The sequence below is a fragment of the Etheostoma spectabile genome, chromosome 20 (genome assembly GCF_008692095.1).
Source record: "Etheostoma spectabile isolate EspeVRDwgs_2016 chromosome 20, UIUC_Espe_1.0, whole genome shotgun sequence".
NCBI lineage: Eukaryota > Metazoa > Chordata > Actinopteri > Perciformes > Percidae > Etheostoma > Etheostoma spectabile.
In genome coordinates, this window is record NC_045752.1 from 13,357,840 (window position 1) to 13,376,059 (window position 18,220).

General features: G+C 41.6%; 1 protein-coding gene across 6 annotated transcripts in view; it reads right to left on the reverse strand.

Moving 5' to 3' along the window:
- The window catches only part of tiam2a (TIAM Rac1 associated GEF 2a), a 73,524-nt gene that overhangs the window by 23,228 nt on the left and 32,076 nt on the right, over window positions 1-18,220 (reverse strand). For 5 of the 6 annotated variants that reach the window (XM_032501061.1, XM_032501056.1, XM_032501058.1 and 2 more), the window contains 8 exons: window positions 12,947-13,132; window positions 12,458-12,601; window positions 9,149-9,205; window positions 4,580-4,687; window positions 4,405-4,483; window positions 4,179-4,268; window positions 3,851-4,060; window positions 1,386-1,465 (listed from right to left, as the gene is read on the reverse strand). In XM_032501061.1, the coding sequence (XP_032356952.1) occupies window positions 1,386-1,465; window positions 3,851-4,060; window positions 4,179-4,268; window positions 4,405-4,483; window positions 4,580-4,687; window positions 9,149-9,205; window positions 12,458-12,601; window positions 12,947-13,132 (954 nt within the window). The remainder of the gene's footprint in view (window positions 1-1,385; window positions 1,466-3,850; window positions 4,061-4,178; window positions 4,269-4,404; window positions 4,484-4,579; window positions 4,688-9,148; window positions 9,206-12,457; window positions 12,602-12,946; window positions 13,133-18,220) is intronic. The other variant, XM_032501060.1, reaches the window with a different exon arrangement.

Below are 18,220 nucleotides of genomic sequence, written 5' to 3' on the forward strand. Positions count from 1 at the left end.
AAGACACAACTAGAGCCGAATGAGAGGAGTAAGGAGACGAGGATGTGTCCTTTGATCCACCTCCTGGCTGACCTAGGTGTCAAATGCTGCACGGTCTCTTCTGACAGAAGCAATTAGAACGAAGCTCTACAATTAAGAGATGGTTTCTGGATATTTGGCCTGGATTTACTATCAATGAATCATGATGGAATAAACACCACAACTGCCTGTTCTATTTTTCATTTAGACCACATTACAACAAGCAGCTGCTGCAAAAAATAGAGTGCCAAACATGCACTCACATTGTTTACAAAAGGACACTAAATATTAGCTGAATGCAAGAGAAGTGATATGGAGAACACACACACACACACACACACACAACACACACACACACACACACACACACACACACACACCACACACACACACACACACACACACACACACACACACACACACACACACACACACAACACACACACACACCACACTACCAGCCAACGTCTACATCATTTACACGCGGCTCTTTGTGATGACCACACTCACACACACTCATTACTGATCTCGATAAACACCGGCATACACACCCCCTCTTGTATTTACGTTACCACAGTGCAGAGGCGTAATTCCCAATGGGACAGGCTCATGCTCAGTTTAATGACTTCAATAACGTTGGTTTACATATCAAAAACCTGACCGGATATTCAACAGACAGGACAGAAATAGGCATGCAATCTGCCATAAATCACCAGGGACAACCATTTGGCATATTTATAGAGGAGATAGCTTCTCTAAAACCAATTTTAGAGAGATTTGAAAGTTGTATTGATTGCACCTGTTTTGTGTTTAAGACCAAAGCCAGGACCCTGTAGGCAGAGACAAGCACCAGGAATATGTCACAAGCAAGAAGATGTTTGACTGTCTTACATTTATTTACTAAATAAACTGCAATATAATTAATATAATTATAGATGTGTATGTTTGAGTGAAGATAACACAGAACCGTATTAGACAACTGTTTCTTCAGAGAGATTTGGTTTTGCTCGCAGACATTCAATGGTGTGTGTGTGTGTGTGTTTGTGTGCGTGTGTGTGTGTAGGAGTCAGGAGTGTGACAACGCCCCTTCTCTCAGTCTGCATCCTGTTTGCAAGACAGTAATAAGCTGTATTGATACCAATGGCTATGATGGAGTATTCTAATTATGGTAATGCTAAGAATTGGTGCCACTCTGGTTTCTGACAACCCCACAGCTGCCACTGTGAGTGGGCACAAACACACACACACTTGACAATGTGTACACATTTATTAACACAAACCAACCTGGCAGGAGAGAAGAGCAGTACGCGGATGTCTTAAGAGAAATACTTCTTTCTAGCACACAGACACACTCAAGCCTTTCCTACCTTGCTGTGCTGAACAGGCCTGTGTGCGCAGTGGGAGTGACCGTTCTCCAGTCCTACCCCATCAGCTGCAGAGAACACATCTGCAGAGAGAGGGAGGACATTTTTAACATAAGGGATAGCGTCTGCGTGTGTGTGTTTGTGTATGTGTATTTTGTACCCAGAACACCCTTTGCTAAAAGCTTCTACTGACCACAATACACAAACAATGCTGGCTACTTATAGTCTAAAACCATCATGGGCACCTGCCATCTCTCCTGTCTAAAAATGACAATGGCATTCAGTCATCCCAAGACAGAAAAAACTTGGCAATTCTAATTAAAGTTGTCTCTTTCCTTGTTTGACTAAAAAAAAAGAAAAAAGCCTAAAATGTTTTGAAGATGAAGTTTCCCTAACAAAATGCATATAAATTGTCCTGACAACATGACATTATCAGATTAACGGGGTGATTTGCAAACATTTTCCAGATTTTGGCTACTTCTCCTTAAATTCAAGGGCCCGATGGCTCTCCAGCAGTTGGCACATGAAAAGACTTTTCTTCCTGATTGTAGCCCGGGAGGCGGGCCAATGTGACAGCAGGAAACAAAAGAAAACTTCTTGACCTCCTGTGAAGCTGAACGTCTCCTTTTTGAGATGCCAATCATCGTCAACCAAACTGTCTGATTTGCAAAGCAGAATTACAAAAAGATATCTAGTTGTGGAATTGGTTCTCTTGTCTTGTACATTTGCATGAGGTTGAATTAGTCCATATGACAGACAGTTTCCTTTAAGGAATGCTATCAAACTATAATTTGTGTAAGATAAATGTTGATTCCAATCTCCATTTTTACCTCCCTGCCCTCCTTATCAGCCTGCCTGGGATCATACGCCCTCTAGAGACAGAGAAGAAAATTGCAGCCACTTTGATCACACCACTCTCTGTAATGAGGCCTTCAAGTTATTAATCCCTCTGTGTTCAATTACGGCTGTAGTGGAGGAAACTAATGAATTACAATCATTGTTGACGCTCCATAAACTGACACGCAAAAAGTGAAAAACAATGAATAAAAATCATTAAAAAGGCATTGAACGGTCTACACATTTTTGAAGGAAAATATAAGTAGTATAGCACCAGTACATTTTGGAATATTTCATTCAAAAACACTTGTTAAAAGGTCATCCAGTGAGGTAAAGTGCATATCATAGCTGCAAAAATCCTGTGTTAAAGTATAAAAATCATAGTCTTAGTTTTTATCCAATTTACACTGTGACTCTCTCATAAAAACCAAAAATAACCTTAGAGAATTCTAAATGGTTATAAAAAATTAAACCGGTCCCTCTCTGATCTTTTTGTAACTGGCCCACTGACCATTCCTGACCAATTACTTCATGTACTCATTAGTATGTACTCAAGTGTTTTGGACAACACCAAGACAAATATCCATAACTGTAGTTTAAAATGGAGGTTATAATCCATATTAACTGAACCAACTGAAGAACGGTATGAAATCGTAAACTTGATGCCACAGACATGCGAGTAAGATTTTCTTTGGTTTTGGATTTCCCTTACCTTAAGGCTTGAACAAATAAAATATATATTTCTACCCAGTTGGGTATCAGCTGTGTGGCGACATGGATGACCTCACTGCTCAGTTCTGACACCTCACATCTCGAGTGAGACTAAACCATGGCGACAGGATACTATACATCCACAGAAATAATGAGCCCTCTGCGGTCAAAAGCCCCTTCTGGGTTTTCCTCTCCCCAAGGATACACAAAGCTGTGAAACTTCATCTGAAGCTTTTTCAACTGCTTTTCTTCTTTTGACAGTGAAAGAAAAAAAAAAGAACAACTCTCTTATGAGGAAGTAGCGATCAGACCGAGATGTTAACGGGAGCGGAAGTGTGATAGCCGTTTTGTGGTGTAGGTGACAAAACTATCTATTTTCTCAGCAAAGGCTGTGAAAAAAAAGAAACTGCGTTGACACCATTAAGCAATCGTGGTCAAGTACAGATCAAAGGATATCACAAAGACAATCCTACCTGGATATAACTACTTCACAAACTAATCACACAACAAAAAGATGCAATATGTGCAACAAAACAGAACTGGATGGGTCAACTGGGCTTCAACTTGTGGCAGATCCAAGCTATTCGCAGGAAGAATGCCACAGCTTGCCTTCAGAGAAAACTGTGAACCCAGTGCCTTCATACTGTTGGTACACAAAACTGAGAAAGCGGTACTCAAAAGGGTGTGTGAAGCAATTCTTCTCTTTCTTTCTGTGTCTCTTTCTCTCACCATCTGTCTAACAAACCGAAACTAAAGGGTATCACTATCAACTTCACTTTCAATCTTCCTGTTAAGGGCTCCCATTAAGTAAAAATCTATAGCCTATCAGTACAAATACAACCCCGCTAATGACTACAGCTACAAGTGTTTAGCTGGTTCGAGGATTTGTATGTGGTTTAATGCCACATGGATTTAGGCACCTGAAGAGGACTTGGCTCGGTGGTGCTTGCTGGGAACTTCCTGGTTGTGCGCGAGAGGATGGCAGTGGTTGGAGGTTAGCGGCAGGGGTCCATCCCGCCTCAGGGTCAGGTCCAGGGTTTGTTCAGCAAACAGAGTCTGGATTAGCGCTAGGTCCAGGCCCGACACACACTGGCCGTTCAGCCCCAGGACCTCATCACCTGGACGCAGGCCTTGGAACACAGACTAGTATGAATGTTTCAGAAAAGGAGTTGCTAAAAGCCACACAAATCAGACATGTAATGCCATTATTTTATAGATTATATGTGTCATTCTTAAGCAAGCAGGCACCTTCGTTGAATGCAAGGTCATCAGGAAGCACTTCGCTGACATAAATCCTGCTGTTTTTCTGGCTGTCAATGTGTCCTGTTACTGCGAAACCTGGTAGGAGGCACAAAGATGGAGACAATTAGAGACAAACAAAGAGTTAAGATTGACAAAGAGTTACACAAAAGGAGCATGAGTTGGACATAAAATCACAGACATCTAGACCCGTCCACATAAGTGCCCGACTCACCAAAGTCTCCGGTGCCGCTCGGCTTGCTCATGTGGAGAGTAAACACACTAAATGGGACAACCTCCAACTGATCATTGACCTACAGGGTGATATCAATACACAGTTAGACAACAAGGAGCAGTCAATGAAGAGCACTGTGTATCTTTTTATACTTCTGCATGTTTGCCCTCCTCACCACATTACGGAGGAGCTCGTCAGGAGCCACGTATTGAACCTCCACGCTATCCCATACACCGCCATCGGGGGGCGACATGGAGTAGATACTGGTTAGCATTTCTAGCTTCTGTGGGAGAGGGTAAAAAGGAAGGGTAAAAGAAAGATAAAAGAAATGGAGTGAGTAGAATTAGATCGAGAAGAGAGTGAACAGAAAAGGGAAAGAATGAGGGAGGTAGAGAGGGAGGTAGCAGGATTTAGAGAAACAGCACACAAATCAATACAGTTCCATTAGTCTAAATGCTTGGCTGTGGATCAAGCAACGGAGCAAAGATGTCATACAATTAGCCTTTCAGATATTCATTTGACAACATAGATGGCAGTTGCTCCACATAATAGTCATCGTAATGGCCGTGTACACAAGCGGATTGGCAAGGGTCGACTAGCAGGTCTAGACGCCCAGATGATATATGCGCATTTCCAGTATTTGGTTTGAAAAGCCACAGCGGTCATTTTAACTTAAGTGATGTATCAGGACAATTTATTTAAAATCAGTCAAACCTCAGATTAGCCATTTGAAGGAAACTGTTTCTTGGTGGCGGCATTAACAGTGGGGTTTGAACTGGGTATTCAGGAAAAGGGGGAGTTAGCCCACCGCTCGACTGCACAGACAGCCATTTGGGGGTTTTGGTTGCGACTGTGTGTCTCGGGAGGGAAAAGCGCCAATGCTGCGTTGAGGGGCTGTGGGAGACACCACAGTGCAGCCTAACACCACAATTATCAAGGCCCCAGATTTTGAGGAAAGGCTCAATCAGATCAAAAGTACTGAAAACCATGAGTTAAAGAATCCGCTTATTCAACACTTCTGACAAAGAGGATACAAATTCTCGGTCAAACTGAGACATGGGACCAAGCGGGATAATTGCTTCAGTGAATAGGTCTGGTGTACAGTGATGTTTTAAAGGCATAATGGGGTCATAAAAATGGAGGTGTGTGTGTGGCTTTTTGTCTTGTGTGTGTGTGTGTGTGTGGGGGGTGGTGGCATGTGTCTCATGTGCATGAGCTTTCCAGTTGATGCATTATCTCAAGAGGAAAAGACCTTTTTCCCTGCCAGACAGAAAGCCTGAAAGGGACAAGCTAAGGCCTCTGATTCGGAGCATCATTTAGCTCCACACACATAGGCCTGTCACGATAGCAAATTTTGCTGTACAATAAATTGTCCCAGAAATTATTGCGATAAACAACAATTCTGTTGTTCTGAGACCATTTTCATCTAATATAATGATAATGGCACAATAATGAAGATACACCTTTTCAAAGATCCATAAACCATTATTTCTAGAGAATATTTAACACTGGAAATTAAGTGCCAAATGGCGAGTAAATATTTGTACCAAAATAGTTCTGTTTTCAGCTTTAATTTTGGCAAAGGCACAGCTACTTTCTTCAGGTCGGAGCTTTGCGTCCCACACACACGTGCGTGCACTCACGCGCTCGCAATGGAGTCTCAGTTCACCATCCGGGAGCCTCTGACACACTGAAAGCTGTAGGCTTGTACCAGCTAATTCAGTTGTTCTGTGCATTGTCAGACACTTGCAGCCACTTTCTTGAGAGCGCTTGCAAAACTGACAAGTCCAGAGCAGCCAGTGGCGTTTATGTCCGAGTCTCCACCGGCAGGTTGTCAAGTGTGTGGTTTGGAATGAAAGGGAGAAATCTCTCTCTCTCTCTCAAGACATATGCAACTGACAGGAGGGCTCACTCCTCGTTACGCTAAGGAACAGAGAGTGGTCATTCAGTGTCTTTGATAGAGAGAGAGCAAAGAAACAAACAAGCATGCAAATGGAAACCATCACGCCCGAAAAATGACTAAGCTCATTTTTATTTATTTTTTTATTGTGCGATTAATTGACTTATTGACTATTACGACAGGCCTATGCACACAGTTCCCTGTGTAGCTCAAAAAAACACAGGCACACAGACAAAACATTAGCCTAATTTGTCATCTAAATGTCCCCTTGACTAGTCTACTTCAGGAATCAGTGTCAAAATAAAGGATACCAATGTTATTACCAAAATGTTTCCCTAATCTGTTGGGATGGAGGAACACAAGGTGTCACTTCAACACCCACCTCGGTCTGTGTATTCGGAATGTGAGGTCATGCTTACAAACTAAGGATGAAAAAACAAGCCATCATGGCAACTGTTTGCATAACTGCCCCATTTGTGTCCCAGCAACATGGGGTGACTGGAAAACTAAGATTTGGTTGCCTATGCTGACCTGACCAGCAGCTGACTAAAACTGTACACTCATTGATGGTCAGAGATGGCTGTAACAGGCCAACAAGTTGACTGTTCAAAGTTCCATAAAGCGACTGCCAAGAGTATGGTCCGGGCACACGCTGAACTTCAACAAGTGCTCTGTGTGGTGAGTGTGTGTACTGTATTCATGTTCGCATTTAGCCAAATAATTCAAGACTTCAGTCTTTCCACTCAAGTGTGGAAATTATTTTCAAGCAAGCCGTCCTCCACCCTGCAGCTTCTAAAAGATGGAAAGTGGACAGTTTAGTGGCCGGTGTACAAATACACCCTTTCTGTTCCACTTAGCAACTGGATGACACAAATATTATAGCACTGCCTCAAATAGATAGAGTGACCATGAAGAAGAAACAGTTGAAGACAGTTTGAGCCAATTTCCCTGTAATACATCTATTAAACGGGTATTATGCTACATTTCCTCAAAGCTCCACCCCAGGTTCCTCTCCCCCCCACCCCCACCCACACCCACACACACACACGCCTGTTCCTCACGTTAAAGCAAGGGTTTGTTTTTGTAGGTAGTCAAAGTTAGTATCAGAACGCAGCATTGAGTTAGAAGCTGAGTTTTAGAAACAGAATACCAGCATTCATGTCATTTCTTCCCCCAACTCGACTCTATGGAGACCGTGTTAGTGACAGGTTTCATATAAGATGTTCATATCTCTGGTATTATGCAATAGTCACAGTCCTGAAGCTGAAACAGTGACAGAACACCCTCAGCCTGTTTAAATAGTTGGTTGGGTAAAACTGTGTAGAAAGGACAGCAACCACATGCGTAAACTCTCCCGGACGGTCACGCGCTATACGAGAGAGCAAGCCATGCAGCGACAATGGAGCACATCACACAAAAGCACATGAAAACATACCCTTCAATTGACTTCACTTTAAAGGATTAGTGTAAGATGAATGCTTATTAGTGGCATTCAAGGGATTTTAGACAACAGGAGCAAAGTCGTCAAGACAGGGATGAAGACCTGTATATGACAAAAATCAATACAGCCGTGCTATAATCTCTCGCTTTATCGTTTTCCCTGCGTCCTACTCTGAAGGCTCTCAACCCCTACTGAATCAAATGTATTTTCGTGCAAGCTGTTTCCACATCCCACTCTAGGAAAGACCGTAACACTCAACCAAGGAAAGGGTTGCTGCAGAAACATTCAAGCATTGACTCAATGAAGGCCATTATTGTTTCCTCAAACCACTTCCTGTTCCCAGTTCATTTCTAGCTCCTTAATAGGGGCAGTTGTAACACTCGCCACATTCACCACAGACTCACACTATGAATCATAGCATCCTGTGGAACAGTGATCCTTATAACACCCAACCTCCTCTGTCTAAAAGCGTCAATTATTCTCATCTGTCACATTATCTGTTTGTCCGTGAAGGCTTTGATATGATTTTATTTGACAGGACAAACAGTAAGTAATATTTATAAAACATTATCTTTTACTACTTGTAAAGAAGCAACATTTGAAGTCATGAGGTTTTTAGTTACTTGCTCAAACAACACTTTAGAAATACAGAGCCTTGTCAACAGGTTGGCATCAGCCAAAATCATTCTTCAATCATTCAATATTTTAAGAAATAAATGTATCTGCTTTGTTGCCCAGAGTAAAGTGAGATTGATACTACCCTCATTCTCATTTATTTTAGAAAACCCTGACCAAGAGATGTGGAAGCTTGCGGACGGTGGGGATTGGAGATGAAGCTTACAGAAACATTTCACACTTCCTTGATCTAGGCATGGTACAAAATTCTGCAGTTCCAACGTCTGGCTGCTCAGATGGTCAGAATTCACACTCTTCAATCATTCAACACTTTTACCATAAACCCACACACTCACACTTTCAATCATTTCTGGTCAACACTCTCCATTAAGTCAATTCTGCTGTGAATTGGACGCCTGTCCAGGTCGGAGTTCAACACGGTATACAAATTATCTTTCAGACACCAGCAGATCAACATGAAAGGAAGCTCAGCTTTGATCCTGGACGAGTAATGTACACATGCAGAAACGCACACTTTCTGATCCTGTCACACACACCCAATGTGTAAACATATCTTAACATAGCCCACTATCAAAGTCTTGGAAGACAGCAGAGGTCAAAGTAACAGCAGACATGTTTCAGCCACGGTTACTTCACGCTGAAACTGATAATTCAGCTCATAAAACGGTACTGCAGGATGGATATGACAGATGGCAGTGGAATTTTTGAAAGATATATCAAAGACCCACAAACCATGTAGAACAAAATTACTGAACGCTATGACTCACCTCAGTGCTCCTGGGAGGGTAGGCATATGTTTGACCTCCAGCGTCGCTCTCAAAGACCTGAAAGCAAACGACAGTTAGAAATACAGACAGAGGGGCACCACACTGATTGACTCATAAGCGATTAAGTGCCCGGCCACTTTAGCAACACAATATCAGACGCACACAATGCCGTTATGTAGTTAATTAAAAACAGTGTGTGGCGAGTGCTGTGCTTTGATACTTCCTCAAAACTGGGTCTGTAGCCTTTGAAGGTGCAATGGCTGGAAATATGTTGCGTGTGTGAGTGCAGGGGGTGTGTACGGACACTGAGTGGTTTCTGTGCAGCAGCGAGATGAAAGGGGGAAACAGTCCGGTTACAGAAGAGGACAAGCGCTCACCCTCTCCATCTCCACCCCTAACTGTAGAAGTCTCTCAACTCTTGATCCATTCTATCTTCCTCAACCTCTCCTCTTTAGATCCACTCCCTGGCTTGTGACTGTAAGGTGTGCTGTGTCAGGCTAAGCCTGGTGGTGGAAGTGCAGCCTCAGAGGGCTTTAACAACTCTATTAATACAGCAGTGACACAAAGCAATCCATTATGTGAGGGTGTATGGCCAGTCCTCACTTAAACAGGCTGCAGTTATCAGGTTTTGCTGAGATATGTCCTCTTATGTCTTATTCTATCATTTGTTAATTGAATAATAAAATTATTTGATCAGAAAAAATAGGTTTTGCTGAGATACTTTGTCACTGGGCAGGAGAGGCATGATGGCATAGCTGGTAACAGCAGGTAACGGGCCTGGTAAAAGCTCAAAGGTGCTTGTATTTTGCCGTGAAATTAAGTTGAAGCTGAATTTCCTGTAGTGTGACACTGTTGGAAGAGACTTGCAGGCGCTACCCCGTTTTCTAAGGAACAGGATTACTTTTCTCCAAAAACAATCCCAAGAAGATTTCTTTACAACAGAAAAAAAAAACTCGCTAGCTCCTGTTATGGTAGTAAGAACCCTCAACTGACATCTGAGCGGCAGAGTACAGTAACTTTCCCTCAAGTACATTTATAAAGTGGCTGTAAACAGTGCTGCTTCGCCGTAAACTGACTAATTTTAGAAAGCTTTACCAACTCTCCCACAAATCCTCGGACCTTTCTGGCCTACTTCCCACAGCCGACTGCCGGCCAGCTCCTTACTGTGTACATAGCTCTCCTAAGACGGATGAGAGATGAAAAAACGAGAGGGAAAAAGATGGAGGGGAGGAGGACTTTGGGGCAAGATTGTTGAGCGCAGCATCACAGTAGTAAATGCGATTCAGACTTAGTCAACACAGATGAGTCAGTATGGAAACTGTGAGAAAAGGATCACTGGTTAACGCTCTAATGTTTATGCTCTGAGGTTTGCGCGAGAGGACGAGGTTGAAGGGGAAAAAAGAAAGACAAATGGTGGGACAAAATGGTTGAGAGAGTGAGATTACACTCTAGTTTGAGAGACATAAATAAGTAGGATACTGGTAGAAAAAAGATAGGGTGTTTGAGTTTGAGGAAGGGGGATAAATGGAGAGCAAAAGGGAGGAAGGCATTGAAAGAAGATATATTGAAAATCTCTAAGAAAGCAAAGTCTGAGAACTCTAGAAGGTAACAGATTAAGTGCACGGAGGAATGTTTGGCTCCTCTGACGGCCTCACTGTCCAAATTCTTCTCTACCAAACATGTGTCTCGACAGTACATGAGAGAACAGACAAGGAGCTGATGATGTCATTTAAAATGGCCATGACTGAATTTTCAACAAGTCACAGAGAACAACAGAAGACTAACACTATCAATGATCTTTCTGATAAAAAAAGGGAAAAAACAAAAACAGCAGATGTCCAGGAAAACCCAGCACTGTGAAAATCCCTTAAAGCACTCACCAGCCATTTTCTGTTCCTGATCTATGCAATGAAAAAACACACCAGAAAAGCCCTAAAACAAGCTTGTAAGAGAAGGTGGACCTTGGGAAATAATAAAGGGAGGCTGTTTAATATTTAGCGTCTCTACACCAACCATCTGCTGGTGTCTGCGGGGCGGAGAAAAAAGGGGAGAATGCCATCTACCACATATGGCTTTCAATAATTCATGTGTTTGCTGCAGCGCCACCTTGGCCTTCTGCACTGCGAAATGTACCTGGGCCTCATTAGGCCGGCCGGCTGGAGTTCCCCGGGAAAATAATAACACACACACACACTCATACCTAGTCGATGACAGCAAGCGCAAATGCATAAACATAAATATCACAGAGCAGGTTAGATAAAAGCAAGCGACAGAGAACAGGGAACATTTTGTAAGCAGTCAGGTGTCAGGGCTCACCTACTGGAGAACACGATTGGCTCTCAGCTGTGCTAGCTCTAATACAATAAGGCTCCATACTGACTTCACAGCATACATAAATACAAAGACAGACTGTCAAAACCAAACTCCTCTCCCTTCCTATACTCTTGGCTAATTAATGGAGGTCTATAAAAGACGATCAAACGAGCGTTTCCTGTGGTGATTCTTAAAATAGAACACCAAAAGTGGAGAATTCTCCAAAGCCGTATCTTCAGGGTATAGAGTGGTGGATTTCTGTATCAATAAAAAAAAAAACAGCTTGCATGAGTCTAATTACTAACCTAAGAGGATTTAGATCCCCCCCTCTCCACTTATGCACCTGGGTAAGGAACCCCCCTCTGTGTTTATGTTGATGGGAGGTGTGCACTAAGGGGGTGATGTGAGCTTAGGTGCTTATAATTAATAAAATCCCCTTAGAGGAAAAAATATGTGTGCTGTAAGCGATCCACGACTGTATCAATCTCTTGCTTTCTTTCTTGTCAACGTAAGCATTGTGCATGCGAGTAAGCAATAAGGCAACATGCTTTTGGGTTGGTTCATTAACAAATATGCACAATGTGTACTGAAGGTGTAAGCATCAAGACAGATTTTCTTGGCAGTACCTCTCAAGAGACTGCATGCAGTATACCCTAACACTGTGTGCATGCATACAAATTCTGCATGCTCATATTATGCCTTCAGGTAGTTCCCCCTGCTGAATACTTTAAGTGGGTGATCCTGCATTACAAATCTGCTAATCCAGATGACATGAAGAGTTTCATTATTCTGGGATTATCAAGTGTCACTTCAAAGTCTAAGTGCACGCTCAACACTGACAAGAAAATGAAAATACTGACATTAAGTAAATCGTATGTAATATTTTATTACATTACCGTGTGTGTGTGTGTGTGTGTGTGTGTGTGTGTGTGTGTGTGTGTGTGTGTGTGTGTGTGTGTGTGTGTCTGTGTCTTTGTCTGTCTTTCCCTGTAGTACCTGCGATGCAGAGGGCCTCTTGTCCCGGCCCCTCTTTGTAAGATTGTTGAGGCCTTTAAGCGAGGAGAAAAGGCCTCTCTTGCGCTGTCTGTGATTTAGGGACAATGAGCGCCTTCTGAGTGTGGCCTCATCTCTGGAACAGATCTTAACAGACACACATACACAGAAACACACACACTATCAGAACTGGAATCATTAGCTCAGCAAAAAAAACATCTAATCAGACCATCTTAATTAGTTATTTTCCCTTCGGTAATGCAGAAAGGGAGTTTTCGCTGGATGCTTCTTTTAGTTTCAAATTATTAAAAAAAGATGTTCAAGGTTACTGTTCCACATCAAGTAAATTCAAACTGAAGTATCATATACAAAAAGGAATGTTTAAAAAAGCATCCAAACAAGACACACTGCTGGTCCTTTGAATCTTTACTGTGCATTTATTTATAAATCTATCATCTGCCCTTTCTCAAGGCCTGTCCTAGGCTTCCTTACCAGACCATGGAAGGAGGAGACAGAGAAGATCCCCAGACGCCCCAGGGTGCTTTTGGTGGGACGGCTGGCGATAGCCAGCAGACTCTTAGGGTTGGGTAGCTCTCCACCCTGTAGACTGGCCAGGTAGCAGCGCATCCTAAACAGATCCATGTTAAACCTCTCCAGGTTCTGCTCCCACTGCTGGATCTGAAGAAGAAAAAGATAACTTTACAAGTTAGGTAGAGGTTCTGAATGTGAATTACCTGAGCATTTTTGGGTGGTGACTGGGCAAAGAGAGTGAAGGTAGGGTAAAGGAGACTGAAGAAGGAGGAGAGGTATGAAAGGAAGAGTCAAGAAGGGAGATTCAGGGTCAGTCAAGTGCTTTCCATCAAGCTGCAATTACTTGCAGATGTTAGTGGAGAGTGACGGCACAAATTGGTGGTTTAATAGCAAGGGGGAACTGCATATCTAGCAGAGGAGTTAGAGGCTCCACAGTAAATTCTAATGCCCATTTTTTATGCAAGTCTAGAGAGAGTGGTGATGTTCCACAGACCATCTGTTAAACCTCCACTCTGCACACGCAGTACATACACATAGTTTACAGTTGCTTTCCCCCCCCATCTCTGTTTGCACTATGTAAGCGAAGAGAAAAGGCTTATTTTGTTGGCTGGTGACTGGTTTTAATGAGAACATTCAAGTTAAACAACCCTCTATAACAACTGACTTTAATAGGTCTCGTCTGCACTGTGAGTTCATTTACAATAACGCACCCTATGGCGTTGTGCTATTAGGACTCATTTATGTTGATGGCACTCTTTAGAATTAGGAACAAACTGAGCAGGAATGTCAGGGAGTTGTTTTATGAACCTCTGAATTTTCAAACATCTTAAACAACAAACTTGCACAGAAATCACCACAGGACCATACTAGGCTACGTTATATGCTAAACCAATGAAAATGCCTATGTTCGTAGCTGTGCAGGTGGCCTCAGTTAACAAGCCTTGAGTCAATGACATTCAGCCATTCTTCCAATTCCAGACTTGGACCATGAGGACAACTGCTAGGAATCCACATGCTTTGGTAAAAATGCCCTTGCTTTTTGGCATTTCAGTTATTTAAGTAACGGAAAAGGAATTTGTCCTTTGCAAACCAAGAACGGCACGTTTACATTTTATCTCTGGAAAATCAATATGGTTACATTTTGAAATATATTAATAACTACAAAGTAACAAAAGTTTATGAGTTACGTACTTTGGTGGAACAATGCATAGGTGTTCCAATTAACTCAGACTATGCAAGTTTTTGAAGAATAAGTGACACATTTTTTCTTTTACCAATAAGCAACAAAAGCGCATCCTTGTTCTATTTTGGAATCCTGCAGCTACAGCCTTACTTCGTCTAGTATGACCAATAGCTTTTAGTGGCTAATGTAAGCTAGCTAATGCTAACTTGATGACACCGCTCTACTTTTACACTATGTTTAAGCGCTTAGCGTTATCTCGTAATTGTCAGTTGCCTTATGTCAGCATAAGTTGCACCGTTTCATTATGTAGCCTACTATAATTACCAGCTATTTACCAGCAATTGTTTTGAACCATTTAGAGATCATAAACCGGGCTCCACACAAACTTATTTTACTAGGAACACAGTAGCCCTTAATGAAAAAGGGGGTATAGTTAACTATCTAGCCAACACCCAGTGTGGGAAATATTGAGAGATAAGGGAGCCAGAGACAGATTCATGACACTCACACAAGTAGCAGCTATTTGTTTATACAAGGTAATAGCTATATATTTATCAGCCTAACGGTATTTTTTTTTTCCCCTAAAGAAACTGTGTCCGCTTTCTGCCATCTCTAATTACCTCTCTCGCCCAAGTGGGGGATCGGCAACGCAGCGTGTGGCAAATGTCGGAGCTGACATTAGCATTGATGTAATTCAACTAACTCAGTAAATGCACAGGCATTTAAGTGATATTCTGCAGTGTTGGTATTAAAACCCATCCTTTTTGTTTTAGACGATAAACACTGAGTAAAATTGCGGTAGATTTTGTGACGAGACCGAATGCTACAGCACTGCCGAGCTCATCAACACAGATCTCCGACCAGAAGTGCAGACTAGCGAGAGAGGAGGGCTTACATACATTAGGCTAAGGCTAACTCCTTACCGGTGTCCCGGTTATCACTACACAGCATTTTTCTCACCAATGTACGTTCTTTAGCAAACAAAATGGATGATCCCCGGTTGCGGACCACCACTCATAAATGTATCATTGACTGCAACATCTTGATTTTCACGGATACATGTTGGCAACAGCATGCAGACGATAAGTGTGTAGCTAGAGACGTGTAGATTATGTTACCCATGCAGTTGACTAATCACTCTCCCCTATGGAAGTTTTCATCGGGTTTTAAAATTAAAAAGCCATTAAATTTCTAGCAATGAATATTTATGCATTGTAATTATGTATCTGAATTTTTGCCCTCTAAATTTTACTCTTCAAATTTTCGACAGCTAATTCTCACCTTTATTTTTCTAAGTTCATAAATTCACAATCCAAAATGAAATATACCTAATTCAGATGCAAAGTACAATGTATTAAATTCAACTAATATATTTTCAACTGCCTCAAATTCAACAGGCCAAATTCAGCAGCAAAATGTAATGTTTAAAACACAGCATTAAAATCCTGTAACACAAGGAAAAGCAACTGATTCTAGATCAGTAGTTTGCCATAGTAGCTACAGCTCGCGTCTATTGACAGACGTCCACACCACATGTTGCGGTTTATCTCTGGTCGGCCGGCAAGCGAGCGATCCCGGCCGCCACCGGCTAGCATTCACGTCGGACTGGAGCTTATCATGTCCGACAACATCGTAAACAACTTTCGTAAACCTGCCCATATTCAAAATCTACACAATTGATTCAAGAATTGATTGCTTTTCCTTGGGTTCCCAGATGTTAGCACTGGATTGTAAATATTACATTTTGCAGCTGAATTTGGCCTTTTGAAAAATAAATGTTGAATTTTTGATTCTGAATTTATGAAATAAAGGTTATGAATAAAGGTGAGAATTTGTTGTTGAAAAATAGTAAAAGTTTACAGGCAAAACATGCAAAATAAAATAATTTCAATGTATAAAATATTCAGCGCTAGAAATTCTATGGCTGGGCACCCAGATAGCTCAGTTGGTAGAGCGGGTGCCCATATATAGAGGTTTACTCCGCGACGCAGCCGGCCCCGGTTCGAGTCCGGCCTGCGGCCCTTTGCTGCATGCCATTCCCCCCCCCCTCTCTCTCCCCTTTCATATCTTCATCTGTCCTGTCAATTAAAGGCCTAAAATGCCCCAAAAAAAAAAGAAAATCCGATTTACTTCCACACTCCCCCTCTCACACACATTGGCCAACTCACTCTCTTCTCCTTTTGAACATGTAATAAAATAAATAAAAAAAACAGTCATCAAATTTGCAGGTCGCACATGTGCATGTTTTTTTTTTTTTCTAACAACTTGCACCGTCTCAAAAAGCCATAGCATTAGTTATGTCTATGCAGTCTGGAGCCCTGCATAGGCAACTAATAGGGGTGTGACGAGACGCTTACTCCACGAGACGAGACACATCACGAGATTGGGTTCACGAGAACGAGACGAGATTTAAAAAAAAAAAATTAAAGAAATCCTCGATGAAATATATGAATGGAAAATAGTTTTTTTATCAACTGAAAAAATCACAAAATGCAAAACAATTTAGGTGCATTTTGAAATCAACTATTAATGATGAATGTTAATGATTAATTTTTTTTTACTATTTTAATGAATTATATGCAGTAAAGGAGTGCAAACACTGCAAAATGTTTTGTATAAACTCTACCAACTGGCTTCTGCCTGTACAATTTCACACGAGAAATCTAACTCTTTCCACAAAAGAACATAAAAAAAAAAAAGTAAATAAAAAAAAATGTGTAAATAACAGAAAAATAACACTTTAAATGCAAACAGTAGGTATCAATAACCAAAGTACTGCTCTCTTAAAACTACAAGTGCAACAGAAACAATCTTTTAAATTTTTTTTAATGTTTTCGTCGCGGGGCAGTAGTTAGTAGAGAGCTGTGGTAGTGTGGAAGTGTGTTGCATAGTGCTCGTGTTAGCCGCGGTATACGGCATTTTTTTCTTACAATGTTTACATTTTGTGATCGTCTTGTCTGTCACTCTTTTGCCGTTTATCATTTCCGCAGGAAATGTTGCCCACACAATGACTTAAAAGTGGCAGGGGGATCTCGATAGTAATTTCACGCTCCATCACGCTGACATCACATCCGCTCACGAGACAACTTTTCACCTCGACGAGAAATCTCGTCACGTTTTAATCTCGCGAGATCTCGTAAAACGAGATCTCGTCACACCCTTAGCAACTAACATTAATGTTATCTCATCTAAAATGTGATAGCAACATAAAATATGACAAAACAAATAAAACAACTAAAGGTGGGTTTACTTACTGGGGTATTGGTAGTCACAGTATATTAACATAGATCCCCAAAGCTAATGACATTTGTACTCCTTTCACATGTTCCCAATTTGTTTAAAACGCCTTCCTGTCAGGTCCTGAATCTAAGTGTTACTGAACCTGAACTCAAAGACCTTGTACATAAATCCTCTGATAGTAAGTAAGTAAGAAAAGCACATTTTTAATCCTGCTTTTTTTGAGTCAATATATATAACACTGTGTTCTGGAGGAGCTGTGAATTAATTTCACAGAGTGGTTTGAAGATGACTTCAGATGGGGAAGGAGGTATTACTGAGTAAATCAGATAAGCTTCTTCCTCAAAAACAAAGACAAATTTAGGAGAGTTGCTGCTTTGGAAAAACTCACGTCTTATGTATAACATTACACAAGATCCAAGCGTGCTTCTAAATTGCATGCCATCTGGATTGGTTTGTCAACAGTCAAATATCCACATCTTTATTCAGGGATGTTCTAAAATAGTCCTGTGCATAAAATTTGATTTGATGATTCATGCTAGTGGTGCATCACCGATGAGGGCCTATATGCAGTCTATTGCTTCATAGAAGGCATTAATGAGTGGGACAATCAACCAAGATCAGTGAAAAGCCAGGCAAGTTTGGTCCTATCTAGCCTGCAAAACATATTTACATTTATTTCCAAACCATTAAGCTTGGCAGACTTCTTATACCCCCGCTTTGACATCTGCCCCGTCTCTCTGCACAAGCCCTAATGCTTAAAAGTCTTTCAATGCAACTTGATCGCATTGTGCGTGTGTGCGTGCATGAGTATG